The sequence below is a fragment of the Peromyscus maniculatus genome, chromosome 9 (assembly GCF_049852395.1).
Source record: "Peromyscus maniculatus bairdii isolate BWxNUB_F1_BW_parent chromosome 9, HU_Pman_BW_mat_3.1, whole genome shotgun sequence".
In the NCBI taxonomy this organism is placed as follows: Eukaryota; Metazoa; Chordata; class Mammalia; order Rodentia; family Cricetidae; genus Peromyscus; species Peromyscus maniculatus.
In genome coordinates, this window is record NC_134860.1 from 40,395,028 (window position 1) to 40,407,572 (window position 12,545).

General features: G+C 55.1%; 1 protein-coding gene across 1 annotated transcript; it reads left to right on the forward strand.

Moving 5' to 3' along the window:
* The first annotated feature begins 848 nt into the window (after window positions 1–848).
* Window positions 849–9,190, forward strand: LOC102912376 (potassium channel, subfamily K, member 16). Its single transcript, XM_006984816.3, has 5 exons — window positions 849–1,142; window positions 5,070–5,184; window positions 6,249–6,415; window positions 7,147–7,312; window positions 7,564–9,190. Exons 1-5 carry the CDS (start codon window positions 930–932, stop codon window positions 7,779–7,781), a joined length of 879 nt encoding a protein of 292 aa, XP_006984878.1. The 5' UTR covers window positions 849–929; the 3' UTR covers window positions 7,782–9,190.
* Window positions 9,191–12,545: the final 3,355 nt, after the last annotated feature.

The following is a 12,545-nucleotide window of genomic DNA, read 5'->3' on the forward strand; positions in this document are numbered from 1 at the left end:
CGAGATGAGCTAACCCCACACTATGAACCCAAACAAACCCTTCCTTCCTCCAGTTGCTTTGGTCAGGTGTTTTCTCAGCAATGAGCACATTAATGAGGACACCGCGGGAGTGGCCACTTTCAACGTATGTCAGGTGAGCTATTATAGAATGTCAATAAAGCTGTCACATCCACCAAAGATCAACGGAGGCCCCATGGGTCCATCAGTGGAAGAAGGAGCCCCTGACAGCCCTGTGGGGGTGAAGGCTCACTTGTGGCTTCTGGCTTCTCCACACTCCCATCTCCTGAACTGAGCAGATAACCTGCTCAAGGGTCTCAAGCAAGCCCAACCATGGGCAGAAGTGATTCCTGGTGGTAACCAGGGCCTCCTGTGTATCAGTAGCACCGACTGATAATGCTGCTAAGCAGGGCTGTCATCCGCCTGTTTACTTTGCTCTGATTTGTTTTACTCCGTTTATTCTTCCCCAGTTTCCCCCAATAGGCAGGCCAATCCTCTCTATTCCGTTCTGTAAGCAAGGCCAGCCCACACCCTTCCCTCCCAAGCCTCCAGTATTTGAGCTGGAGCCTTCCCAAGTGAGGAGTCTGAAGATGTCAAGAGCCCTTGCAGAGCTGGCTGAGTGGGCTCCCATTCAGGTTGTCTCACAGACACTCGGCCTCGCTCGGGAGCAGAGGATGAGACCAGACGAGCCCCACAGAAGCCTGTAGGTGTCCTCAAGGGGCCCGTGCATTTGCCGCCTTCCTGCTGTGCATGGAAAAACAGGGCTGGGTGGGGGATGGCAGGCCTGTTTGCACACTACACTGTTCAAACAGACTCCCCTGCCGCAGACACCTGTGAGGTGGAGGACAGGGAAGGCCGTAGCAGGGGCCCTCACCTCTTCTCCACTCTCCCCACAGCCACCCTGACGGCTGCTGTAGAGTCCTTGCCACACCATGCCCCGGGCTGGGCTCCGTAGCTGCTGGGGTGGCCAGGTATTGCCCCTGCTTCTGGCCTATATCTGCTACCTGCTGCTCGGGGCCACCATCTTCCAGCTGCTGGAGAAGCAGGCAGAGGCTCAATCCAGGGACCAGTTCCAGCTGGAAAAGCTACGCTTCTTAGAGAACTACACCTGCCTGGACCAGCAGGCCCTGGAGCAGTTTGTGCAGGTGAGGGAGGAAGGAAGGATGGGCCAGGAAGAGAGGGGATAAGAAAGGATGGGCCAGGAAGAGAGGGGATAAGAAGGGATGGGCCAGGAAGAGAGGGGATAAGAAAGGATGGGCCAGGAAGAGAGGGGATAAGAAAGGATGGGCCAGGAAGAGAGGGGATAAGAAAGGGTGGGCCAGGAAGAGAGGGGATAAGAAGGGATGGGCCAGGAAGAGAGGGGATAAGAAAGGATGGGCCAGGAAGAGGAGAGGGGAGGCGGGTGGAGGGGCCGGAGGCAGGTGCAGAGGTTGGTTCCCCGTTCAGAAGCAGAGTGTAGAGGGAACCCGAGCCTGGAGAGATTTGTCCAGAGCCCTGACCCACAGGTTTGGTATGTGACCTTGATCAAGTTACTTAACCTAAATGCCCTCGTCTGTAAGGAGAAAGGAAAGAGTACATCTGGGATTGAGGAGGGGGCTCAGTCAGGTAAATGTCTGACGAACAAATACGAGGGCCTCGGCTCTATGCCCAGATCCCACTCTGCAAAGCCAGGTGTGGGGCAGGTAAGACGGCTCTGTGAGTAAAGGTACTTGGCGCGGGGCCTGATGACCTGAGTTCAATTCCTGGAGAGGGGAGAACCAGCTTCTGGAAGGCTGTCCTCTGATCTTGACACTTACAATGCCACATGCATGTCCACACACACATAAACACACACACACACTAATTAAATGTACTAATTAAAATGTAATTTTAGATTTAAAAGGAAAAAAAATGCCAGGCATGGTTACTTGTAACCCCTGCACTGGAGAGGCCCAGATAGGCAGATCCCTAGGGCTCTCTGACCATCCAGCCTTGCCAAATGGACAAGGCCCAGGCTAATGAGAGAAAGCCTGTCTAGATAGATAGATAGATAGACAGACAGACAGACAGACAGATAGAGAAATGTAGAAAGCTAGAGGAGGCTTAGTAGAATAGAGCACTTTCTTTGTAAGCATAGGGACCTGAGTTTGAATCCCTAGCATCCATATCTAACTCTGGGTATGGCTGCAAGTACCTGTGACCCCAGCACTGGGTGGTAGGTTGGGGAGACAGGTGGATCCCGAGAGTTCACTGGCCAGGTCAGGCCAACCTAATCAGGGCAAGCTTCTAGTTCAGGGAGAGACTCTGCCTCAAGGCAAAACCAGGCAAGGCCGATGGCCCTGAGGAATGACACCAGAGGCTGGCCTCTAGCCACACGCACACACATACATGTGCACAACTATCTGCACATACACAAGCATGTGTACACACATACACATACGCACAGAAAACGCATGTCTGTGGTCTAAACATCTGAGCGCAGATTAAAAGTCCTCTCTGAGCTGTCACTTGCTGCATGAACATGATCTGTCAGTTACCAACACTCTAGAAATTTCCTCTCCCACACTCCCCCGCTTCTCAGGACTGCTACTCCATCTGCTGGCTCCCAGCTTATGTCCCTGGGTGGAGATGCAGATAAAGGTGAAGACCCACAGGGCTGGCAGAAGACGAGCTCAGCCAGGACAGCACCCCCCCAGCTGCTCTTACTCCCCCCGCCCCCGCCCCCCCCCACCTCCCTCTCTCCCAGAAACAAAGAAACACTAGGTATTTTGGGCAAAGTTGAATCTACTGAGAAGATGGACAGAGTAAGTGGTGTCAGCCACTGCAAAGCAAGAGGCCAAGCGCAGTCGGCACGGTGATCATGTGTGTTAAACGAGGGGATCAAGCTCTGTTCCGTTGTGATTCAGCCCGGGGCTGAGCACCTACAGGTGTTTTCCTCCGGCTGCTTACTTTACCCGGTATCATCTTCAACTTGCAGGTGGGAGCTGAGACTAAAGAGAGGCAGGGTGTGGGCCAAGGCTACACAGTCCCTGGCTGAGGCAGAACTCGAACCCAGGCTTCCTGCTAGCTGACTCCTTATCCTTCACTCCACGAACCAGCTCACGTGCTGAGGACAGGGTCCGGCTGGAAGTGAGAGTTCTTAAAGTGGCCCGTGGACCTCCCCCACCAGCAGCAGCGCCTGAGAGTGTGTTAGGAAAGCGAGTGTCAGCCCCCACCCAGCCCTGCTGACTCAGGAGCTTTGGGGGAGGTCACCAGGTGGTACTGAGGCCCTGAGACTTCTCTTGGGCTGAGAGCAACTGCCTGCCGATGCTACAGGAGCAGGGAGGGCGGTCCCCGCTGTTCCAGGATATACTCTGCATAGTTACTCAGGGTGGTACTCATTTCCAAAGTCCCCCAACTTCCCGGAAGTAAGCCAGAGACAGGGACACTCCAAAACCTCCTCCTGCCCTGGGCTGGAAGTGGAACCAGAAATGAGGAGCTGGCAAAGCTTGAACCAGCTCTGTAGACAAAGGGCAAGGATGGACTGGATCTGACTGCATCCCAAGGGGCCAGTGTTTAGTCCAGGGACTCACTAGGAAAGATGGGACTCCCCCCTGAAAGTCCTCAGTCGCAGGACAGACCCTTACCCTCCAGGGTAAGTGGAGCTGGGAGGTAAGATTTGAGGGAACCCAGTCCCTGGGGAATTCCCACACCGAGTCATAAACAGAGCTGAGTGTAGTGTTCAAATGTGACTCCATGAGGAAGCAAGCTTATACATCAGCCCCTTTCTCCTTCACCATTGGATTCTCTGAGTCCACCCATCCACATGCAGAGGCAGCAGAGGGGTCAGAGCCCCTCCTCCACAGGACGGAGGGCTCAGAAGTGGAGTGGGGACAGCCAGGGACCTGGGCAAATGCTGTCCCCAAGGGTGAATGTCTCCGGGGAGGGGACATGCTCTGGAACGTCCGGCTTAGGTCTCTGGGTGTGTGGAAACGAGGAGGCCAAAGTCTACATCTTAAGAGGTGAGTTCCTGCCATGTATGGCTGGGAGGCCTCTGCCCAGCCTGTGAAACATCAGTTCCCACAGGAAAGGGAGACAGGAGAAGCTCTACTCCCCAGGGGTTCCCCCACCTTTGGGGGCACCACCAGATATCTTGGCTGAGTTGCCACCATTCTGCGACAAGTTCCCAGCTAAAGGGAAGAGGGCTAGAGTTCGGGGAGATGGAAGCCTGCCCATTCCTCATGAGGGGATGAAGATGAGGCTTGAGCCTGCTAAGGCTCCTGTTCTAGAAACACAAACCATAGACACATAAAGCACACACACACACACACACACACACACACACACACACACACACACCATACAGCACTGTACAGCACATACACACCATATGTACACAATACCATTATATTCCCATGTACAGACAGACAGACAGATCACACACACACACACACACTCACACACACACACACACACACACCATACAGCACTGCACAGCTCATGCAGTCAACACATCACATATACACAAACCATTATATTTCCATGTACAGACAGACAGATACACACACACACACACACACACACACACACACACACACACACACACACACGTACCCTTTTGTGGGACTCTCTGATGGAATTTCTCCTGCAGGCATGGGTTGCACTCACTAGAGGGTACGAGAGAACAAGGCTGCTAGCCCCCACTGAATGCCCAGGAAAGCTCCCACCACCTGCCCCTTGGGAGGGCAGCCCCAGACCCCACTTTGGCCAGTAGATCCTTCCAGAAGCATTCAATACAAAACCCACCTTGTCGTACACTCCACGTGTGTGTGTGTGTGTGTGTGTGTGTGTGTGTGTGTGTGTGTGAGAGAGAGAGAGAGAGAGAGAGAGAGAGTTTCCTGACTATCAACAACACCTCCACACCACCTCCTTAGGCCCCCCACTAGCTCATCAGAACACCCCCTCAGGCAGCCCCTAGCCACTTAGCAAGTGTCTTAGCCTCAGCGCCTTCATGTCATTTTCTGTGAAACAGGAACAGTGCTCAGAGACGCGAAAGCACCCCCCCCCCCCAAAGCTTAGCGACTCAGTAACTGCTGACCATGCCACCTTCACAGGTCATCCTGGAAGCCTGGGTGAAAGGCGTGAACCCCAAAGGCAACTCCACCAACCCCAGCAACTGGGACTTTGGGAGCAGTTTCTTCTTTGCAGGCACAGTGGTCACTACCATAGGTAAAGGGGTGGGGAGGGAGGGGTAGGCCCTGCTGGGCTTGGGAGCCCTTCCAAACGCCACCACCCACCACCGGGACAAGGATGTGGTCTATCCAGGAGGGGGCAGACAAGGCCCAGATCGATCGGGAAGTGGGTCGGGGAGAGCCTTGGAAGTGGAAGGGCAGCCAGGCTGGCTGAGGCTGCAGGTGGCTGGGCTCACTTCCCTGGGGCTCGCTGAAAGGCTAACCAGAGCCTGTCCTCAGCAGGCGGCGAGAGAGAGAGAGAGAGAGAGAGAGAGAGAGAGAGAGAGAGAGAGAGAGAGAGAGAGAGAGAGAGAGGGCCTGCCCTTCTATTGACTTCAGTCCTGCCCGGCAGAGAGCTGGTCCTGATGTGCTTAACGCTGTGCACCAAGCTACAGACCAAGCTCACACCTGGGACTAGAAAGTCCTCTCAGGAGAGAGAGAGAGAGACAGAGAGAGAGAGAGATATAAAGGGACCAGGGTGGGAGGGCATTTGTGCACAAGGGTTGTTCTTCAGGGCTCATTGTACCGAGGAGATGGGGTACCACAGAAAGACCACTCTACTCACGGCCAGTGAATCCCCAGGAGGCCCCCCTCACACAGGCCTCCCTTCCGTTCAGTTAAACCCAAATCCAATCCCGCCCATCTTCCTTGGCAATCCAGGCGGAATGACAGAGGAGGGGTTGGGGTAGAGACCTGGATTTGTCCCGGGCTTGGCCTTCAGAGCTTCTCATCCATCAGAGAGGGAGTGCATTGCTATAACCACACAGCTCAGGTGATGAGATAGACATGACTGAAATATCTCAGGGACTCACGCCTGGCAGGGAGGCAGAGGGTGGCAGTCCGGAGGGCTTTATGGAGGCAGCATCATTGGAGATGAGCCTTCTGTAAGTAGAGATTGTTCTATCACGGAATAGGGTGAGTGTCCATGGGAACAGAGAGCTTCTCCTTCCCCAGAGATGAAGCCACTGCTGGAGCTTTGGCGGGGGTGGGGAGGAGGGGGCGCGGGCGGGAGGCCGTTCTGGGCTCCCTCTTCCCTGATCTGCACACTCTCTTGCCCTGCAGGCTATGGAAACCTGGCGCCCAGCACGGAGGCAGGGCAGGTCTTCTGTGTCTTTTATGCCCTGATGGGCATCCCACTCAATGTGGTTTTCCTCAACCACCTGGGCACAGGGCTGCGTGCCCACCTGACCACATTGGACAGGTGGGAGGACCATCCCAGGCATTCCCAGGTAAGGCAGAGTCCTCCCTTCCCTCCAGGCTCTCTGGGACAGATAGCTGAAAATTGGGAGATGGGCTCGGGTATACTACAGACATCTGAGGGTCAGTGTGGACAGCTGCAGCTCTGGGAGATGAGGGGGAATTAGGGAAGCGATGCAGACTGGACAGGGCATAGCCTCAAAGGGCTCTGAAATTACGTGTGACAATGGAGTCTACCTGAGTCGGGCCCTGAGTGTGACTTCCCTGGGAGGATTGTGCCGTGTGCCGTGTGCCGTGTGCCAGGCAGCTCTCTGCAGCATCCTTCTCTGGTGGAGAATTTGAACATTACCTCTCCATGGTCATCAAAGGCATCCAGCATTCTTTCATGTAGTCCAAAACAGTCTCTGGGCTACCCAGCATGCCCCACAGAGCTTACTGCCATAGAGGGACTTGGGACAGTTCTGCGGATGACAGCAGTCTTATCCCAGATCTGAGTGCCCTAGGGAACCTGCTCAAGTGTGATTCTCAAGTTCAAAAGGAGCCTTTGGCTCCTTCCTTGACCCACTAACACATTCTCCTGCCCAGGAAAGCTTGGCACATACATGTCATATGCCCCTGGGTACAGCCCCACCCCAAAGTCTACAGCCAGCGAGGGAGTGGGTGGCTTAGATATTGCCCTGCCCATACCCAGCTTTTCCCAGACCTCCCCCATATACTTCCAGAGCCTTCCAAGTGGTCTCAACGGCAGACTCTCCTCTCCCAGCTCCTGCAGGTCTTGGGCCTGGCTCTGTTCCTGACCTTGGGGACCCTGGTCATCCTCATCTTCCCACCCATGTTCTTCAGCCACGTGGAGGGCTGGAGCTTCCGTGAGGGCTTCTACTTTGCCTTTATCACCCTCAGCACCATTGGCTTCGGGGACTACGTTGTCGGTGAGAATGAGAGAATCAGGGTATCTTGGTGGGCACCCACTAGGATGATGGGGAACAGGGAGGTACCAGCTGAGGCTGGTTACTTCTGGGGTCACCGTGGACTCTTGGTGGCATCCCCAGAAGTCCCTGGTACGATACCTCTCCCTGCCTCCTCCACCACTAGTCTTTGTCCAAGGACCAGGGAGAGAGCATTCCTGTGAAAGCTGGGGGTGGCAGAGCCCTGGGACATGAACCATCACCTTCCCTGGCAGGCACAGACCCCAGCAAGCATTACATCGCCGTGTACCGGAGCCTGGCAGCCGTATGGATCCTGCTGGGGCTGGCATGGCTGGCAGTGGTCCTCAGCCTGGGATCCCTGCTTCTGCACAGATGCTCCCGGCTCTGGCTCCTCATCAGAGGCCTGGACCTCAAGGATGGAGCAGCCCCTGACTCTGACCCCAGACCACAGAAAAGTCCCATCTCTGCGTGAGACCCAAGGGTCCTGCCTTCCCCAAACCCATGACAGCCCCTGCCTTTCTTCTTCCTTCTCAACCCACTCACGACCCAGAGGACGTGGTCAGCAACTCTTCAGAGAGAAAAGGAGACAGTGTGCCCACAAAGCCACTGGTGGGAGACAAAAACCAAGGCCTGCGTGGATGGCGATGTGCAGGCTGGCTTCGGAGCTCTTTCCCCCGGCCTCCCCAAAAGGACCCAGAAAAGTCAAACCCAACACAGATCATGGTGGCCAAATCACTACTGCCACCTTCGCATACTGGCAGAAGCCCTCAGGCTGCAAGCGAAGGTGGACTTGATGTCTGTTTTATTTGCTACCTACATCCTAGGCTCTTCGAAAACCCCTACTATGTACCAGACACGTGCCTGGTTCTGGGGCTGAGACAGTGATGGTTTCTACCTTCACTGCGTCCTCAAGTCTTGAAGGAACCCCCCCCCCCCCATGCAGCATGTGCAGCCTTGATGGGAACAAGCCAGGGCAGAATGAGAGTTCAGGGCCGTGACTGAAGGAGGGGAGCTGGGCACACAGCTGAGGGCGCATTCTGGGCACACAGGAAGCTGTCCTCAGGAGTCTCACAGCTGAGGGACAGGAAGGCTGCCAGTTAGTTCTCCAGCTCTCCTTGCCCGAGTGGAGAGGTATCCTAACGATGCTTGGGACCTCTTTCGGGTGTCCCACTGCTTTCCTGAACATGGCTTCCCCGACCCTTAGAGCACCCCTGGACCTCATCACTCCCCCTGAGACGCTGGAATGGCTCCCAGGAGCCTCACTGGATATGAGCTCCCTGGTGGCATGGACTCCCATGGGAACACTCTTCATCCGAGTCTGGTCCTTCTGCCAGGTTTCGACACTGTAGGCCAGAAGGGAGGGGAGGTTTGGCCCAGTCTGTCCCAACGCCCAATCTCACAGGATTAGGAATTAAACTTTTTCTCGGACTTCCTCCACCTCCTTAGTAGCAAAGGGCTTCCTAAGATCTGTGTCCTCTTACAGCAGTTAAGGGTGGAGGTGGTTGTGACCGTAGCGCAGGAGGCTGAGGGAAGTCCCAGGGAAGGATCCACATTGGCAGGGGGTTCCCAGCACCCACGTCTTAGATTGAAATCCGAAGTCCTCCTCTACCTCTGCACATGCTGGCCCCTGCTTCTGTTGTGAGGGGGTGGAGACACAGAGCCCTCCCTCCAAAGTAGCAAGGGACAATCCCTGTTCCTGTTCTCCAGCCTGCCACCCCTCCCCCAGCACACAGACCGACCACACCCAGCTGGGGCCCTTTTTATTTCTTTGAGTGCACTGGCTGTAGACCTAGGGCGATGCTAGCACTCTGAGGAAGTCCCGGCCCCTCAACTTAAGCAGGAGTCCTGTGACAATAAACTTGCTTCTGTTTCTCCTCTGCACAGTGGATTGCAGGAGTCTCTCCTACTACAGGGAACCGCTGGGGTGAGGGTGGGGAGTCCTGGGCCCTTCCCTCCCCTGCCTGTGGTTACCCCGCAGCCCCCTCCTTCCCTCTGATGTGGAGGTGGGGTGGACCACTCTTCTGGGAGTGGTCGTTTTTTGTCCCAGGGATTGGATCCTGGAAGGTGGGTAGGGCCATCCCATCCTCCAGCACTTCTTAGCAGGGCAACAGGAAGGCGGTTGCTTAGAGAAGGGGCCCCTCCTGCCCCTTCCTGCCCCTTCCTGCCCAGCCTGGATTCCTGTCCACCGGAGCTCTCCCGAGCTCTGACCTCTCCATCTGCTCCAGTCTCTCCATCCCCTGCCGATTGCGATCTCCCGCAGCGCCTCGGTGGGCTGGGGCCGGCGGGGTGCCGGGCACCGGGCTCCTGCTGCTTTCCTATCTGGCTTACCTGGTGCTGGGAACTGGTGTGTTCTGGGCGCTGGAGGGTCGCGCGGCCCGGGACCCCAGCCGCAGCTTCCAGGGCCACAAGTGGGAGCTGCTACACAACTACACGTGTGTGGATGGCTCGGCGCTAGACCTGCTGATCCGAGTTAGGGGCCAGCCTGGGAAAGAAGGGATGGGATAGGGGTCGCGGGATAGGGATGAAGGATGCTCTGGTCCCGGGTAGTGAAGTGCTGGGGAGCTGTTACTCCATGGAGAGGTGGAGGGCTTAGGCCTGGGAACAGCAGGGCTGTGCAGTTGGCAGGTGGGTGACCAGAGGGTTGGCCTGAACAGCAACGGAAAAGGCCTCCATTCTTAAGGAAATGACCAGGCGTGGCTAGCCTGTAGGAACACAGCGGTTCTAAATTTGGAAATAAGGAATACAGAAGATGTGCTTCTCTGGGTCACAAGATACAGGGCTGTCGGGATAGGGTCAGGTAGCATTTGGTATTGTGACAGTCCTGTGTGTGACTTATTGGGACAGGGCTATGAATGAAAGACCACACCTAGCCTCTTCCAAATGGTTGGGGAGGGGCAAATAGGAGCCTTTGGGGCGAGACTAGGGTCTAAGGAGGGACAGGACCCTTTGCACTTGAGAAAGGGCTCAGCCAGTAGGGGTGGGTAAAATAGCGTCCAAGTGTGCTCGCCCCTACAGGGACAAAGGAGAGGGGCTGGGAATGAGCAGACTTGGGCTGGATCCAGGCTTGAGACCAGCTTGCCCGGAGGTCAGACAGGGCTAAAAAGGGTGGGTAGGGGAAGGTGCAGAGATCATGGAACCAGAGGTTCCTCTGCCGATGAGGATGCCGTAGGGTAGGGAGGCAGAAGGTGGTTCATCCTGGCAGGGCGTCTCGTGGAACTCTCTTCCATTTGTGGCCAAGGGGGCCAGCAGCTGAGCAAATCAGTGTTCTCATTAAAATCCTGCTCCACATCCCTCTGCCAAGAGCAGAGGGACAGAACTTAGACCCACATGCCTGGGTGCAGAATCTTCACACTCCTGCAATGGCTCCTTTTCAGAGAGGGGCAGGACCTGCGCCCCAAGTCCCTTAGCTGAAGCCAGATACTGGAAAGGGAAGAGGAAATTATTGGGGTCGGATGGGTGGAGATAGACTTCTAAACTTTTGGATGGGCCAATTGGGCAGAATCTGGAGCTAGGCAGGGTGGGGACTGTATCTGCCCACAATCACCACCATCAGTAAATGCGTATGTTGCAGCCCTTCTTTACCCAGCCCCCATCTCTTCCGGGGCCTCACTAGCAGATACCATCATCCCCATTTAGAGATGAGGCAAGGCTCAGAGAGGCTAAGTATGAATGCAAGGCTGCACAGCCAAGAGCTGAGGCCAGTGACCGCCCAGAGGCTGCTTCTAGGTATACCTGTGTGTGTGGATCTTTCCCAGAATTCCCAGTTGTGCTGCACAGATTCAACCTTCACAGAGAGGATTAGCCAATGTTAATATTAATATTTACAGATAAGGAAACTGAGGCATGTAGACATTGTCCGACTTCTACACAGCCTCCTTCACACCCGAAACAGCTTCGATGGCTCATGTCAGAGTTCACTCAGTTCTCCTCTGTCCCACTGAAGGCTGAGATCATGTCTCTGTCATCATCCAGTGACACCCAGCTTCCTGCTTCCTGCAAGATTAGGACCGAGCTGGACAGTAAACGAGTAGTTACAGCTGGGAGAGAGCCCAGAACCCAGCTCTAGGATGTGGAGTGGAAGGTTATCATGATCCCTGCCTCCGGGGAGCCCCTGGTTGGTAGGGAGAGTCGAGACTCCTTGCCCTGCCCAGGCTTGGAGCAAAGAATGGGATATTGTGTGAGTTTCCTGGGGACACATGAACACAATTCTCTTCATCCTAGTTAGGGCACCAAAGGAACAATCCAACCTGTGTCTATCTGGACGAACCAGTGAGTGTGTCGGGTTTACTAACAGGAGCCTGGATGATTCAAAGGCAGCTGGATCACTGAAAAGCCACCCCAATGGGGTGATGTCGCAGAAGCTGAATCCTGGGAACTCACTACACAACCTACAAATGGCCACCCAGAAGAGTCCTCCTTAGCAGATTGGTACCGTGTATATATCGTGGAGGAGGGGCCTTGCCAATCCTGTAACTTTCTGAGCCTTAGAGCCTTGTAAGAGAATGAACACACACACACACATACACACATACACACACACACACACACAACAAGCAAACAAACAAACAAAATCGAAACAGGGACATGTGGCTCCTGGGTATGGGCTGAGGAAAGTTTATTGTAACTATGAGGGAGCACATAAGCAGAGGCATCTGGAAGGGTCCAGACTGAACATGGGCGGCAGAATGAACTGGGCCATGTGCGGAGAGCAGGGAGGGGAGAGGGGAGAGCCAGAAGCCAAGGGGCCAGGAGATGCGGAACTAAGAACACCGACCAAGAGACAGGTGTAGCCAAAATGGCTGGGTTATATAGGGAAGAGAAGCTGGGGGAAGGGGCCCAGTCCTGCCTCTGGGCTGGAGAGTTTAGGGTAGGGGGTGGGGTGTGCCACTCAGGATGTCTCTGATACAGGTACTGTTGATGCTGAGAGAGGCTGGCTGGACAGCATCCACTTGAATATGTGACTAGCCACTGGTCCTGAGTTTGAGACCTAACTGTAAGTTCTCTATGAGCATCTCTCCTCCTCCCTCTAGAAAGAAGGGTTTCACTTGGTAGAATTTGTCTATGCAATGTGAGGGCTGCCAGAGTATGAGTATAGGTGTGGGTATAGATGTGTGTACGTGGGTGTCTTGGGGCGCAGGGGCCCAGCCTTCCTCCCAAGATACGGTTGGTCTCTTCAGCTTCTTCCTTGGGATGTCATCCAAGCATATAAAGATGGGACCAGCCTCCTGGACAATAC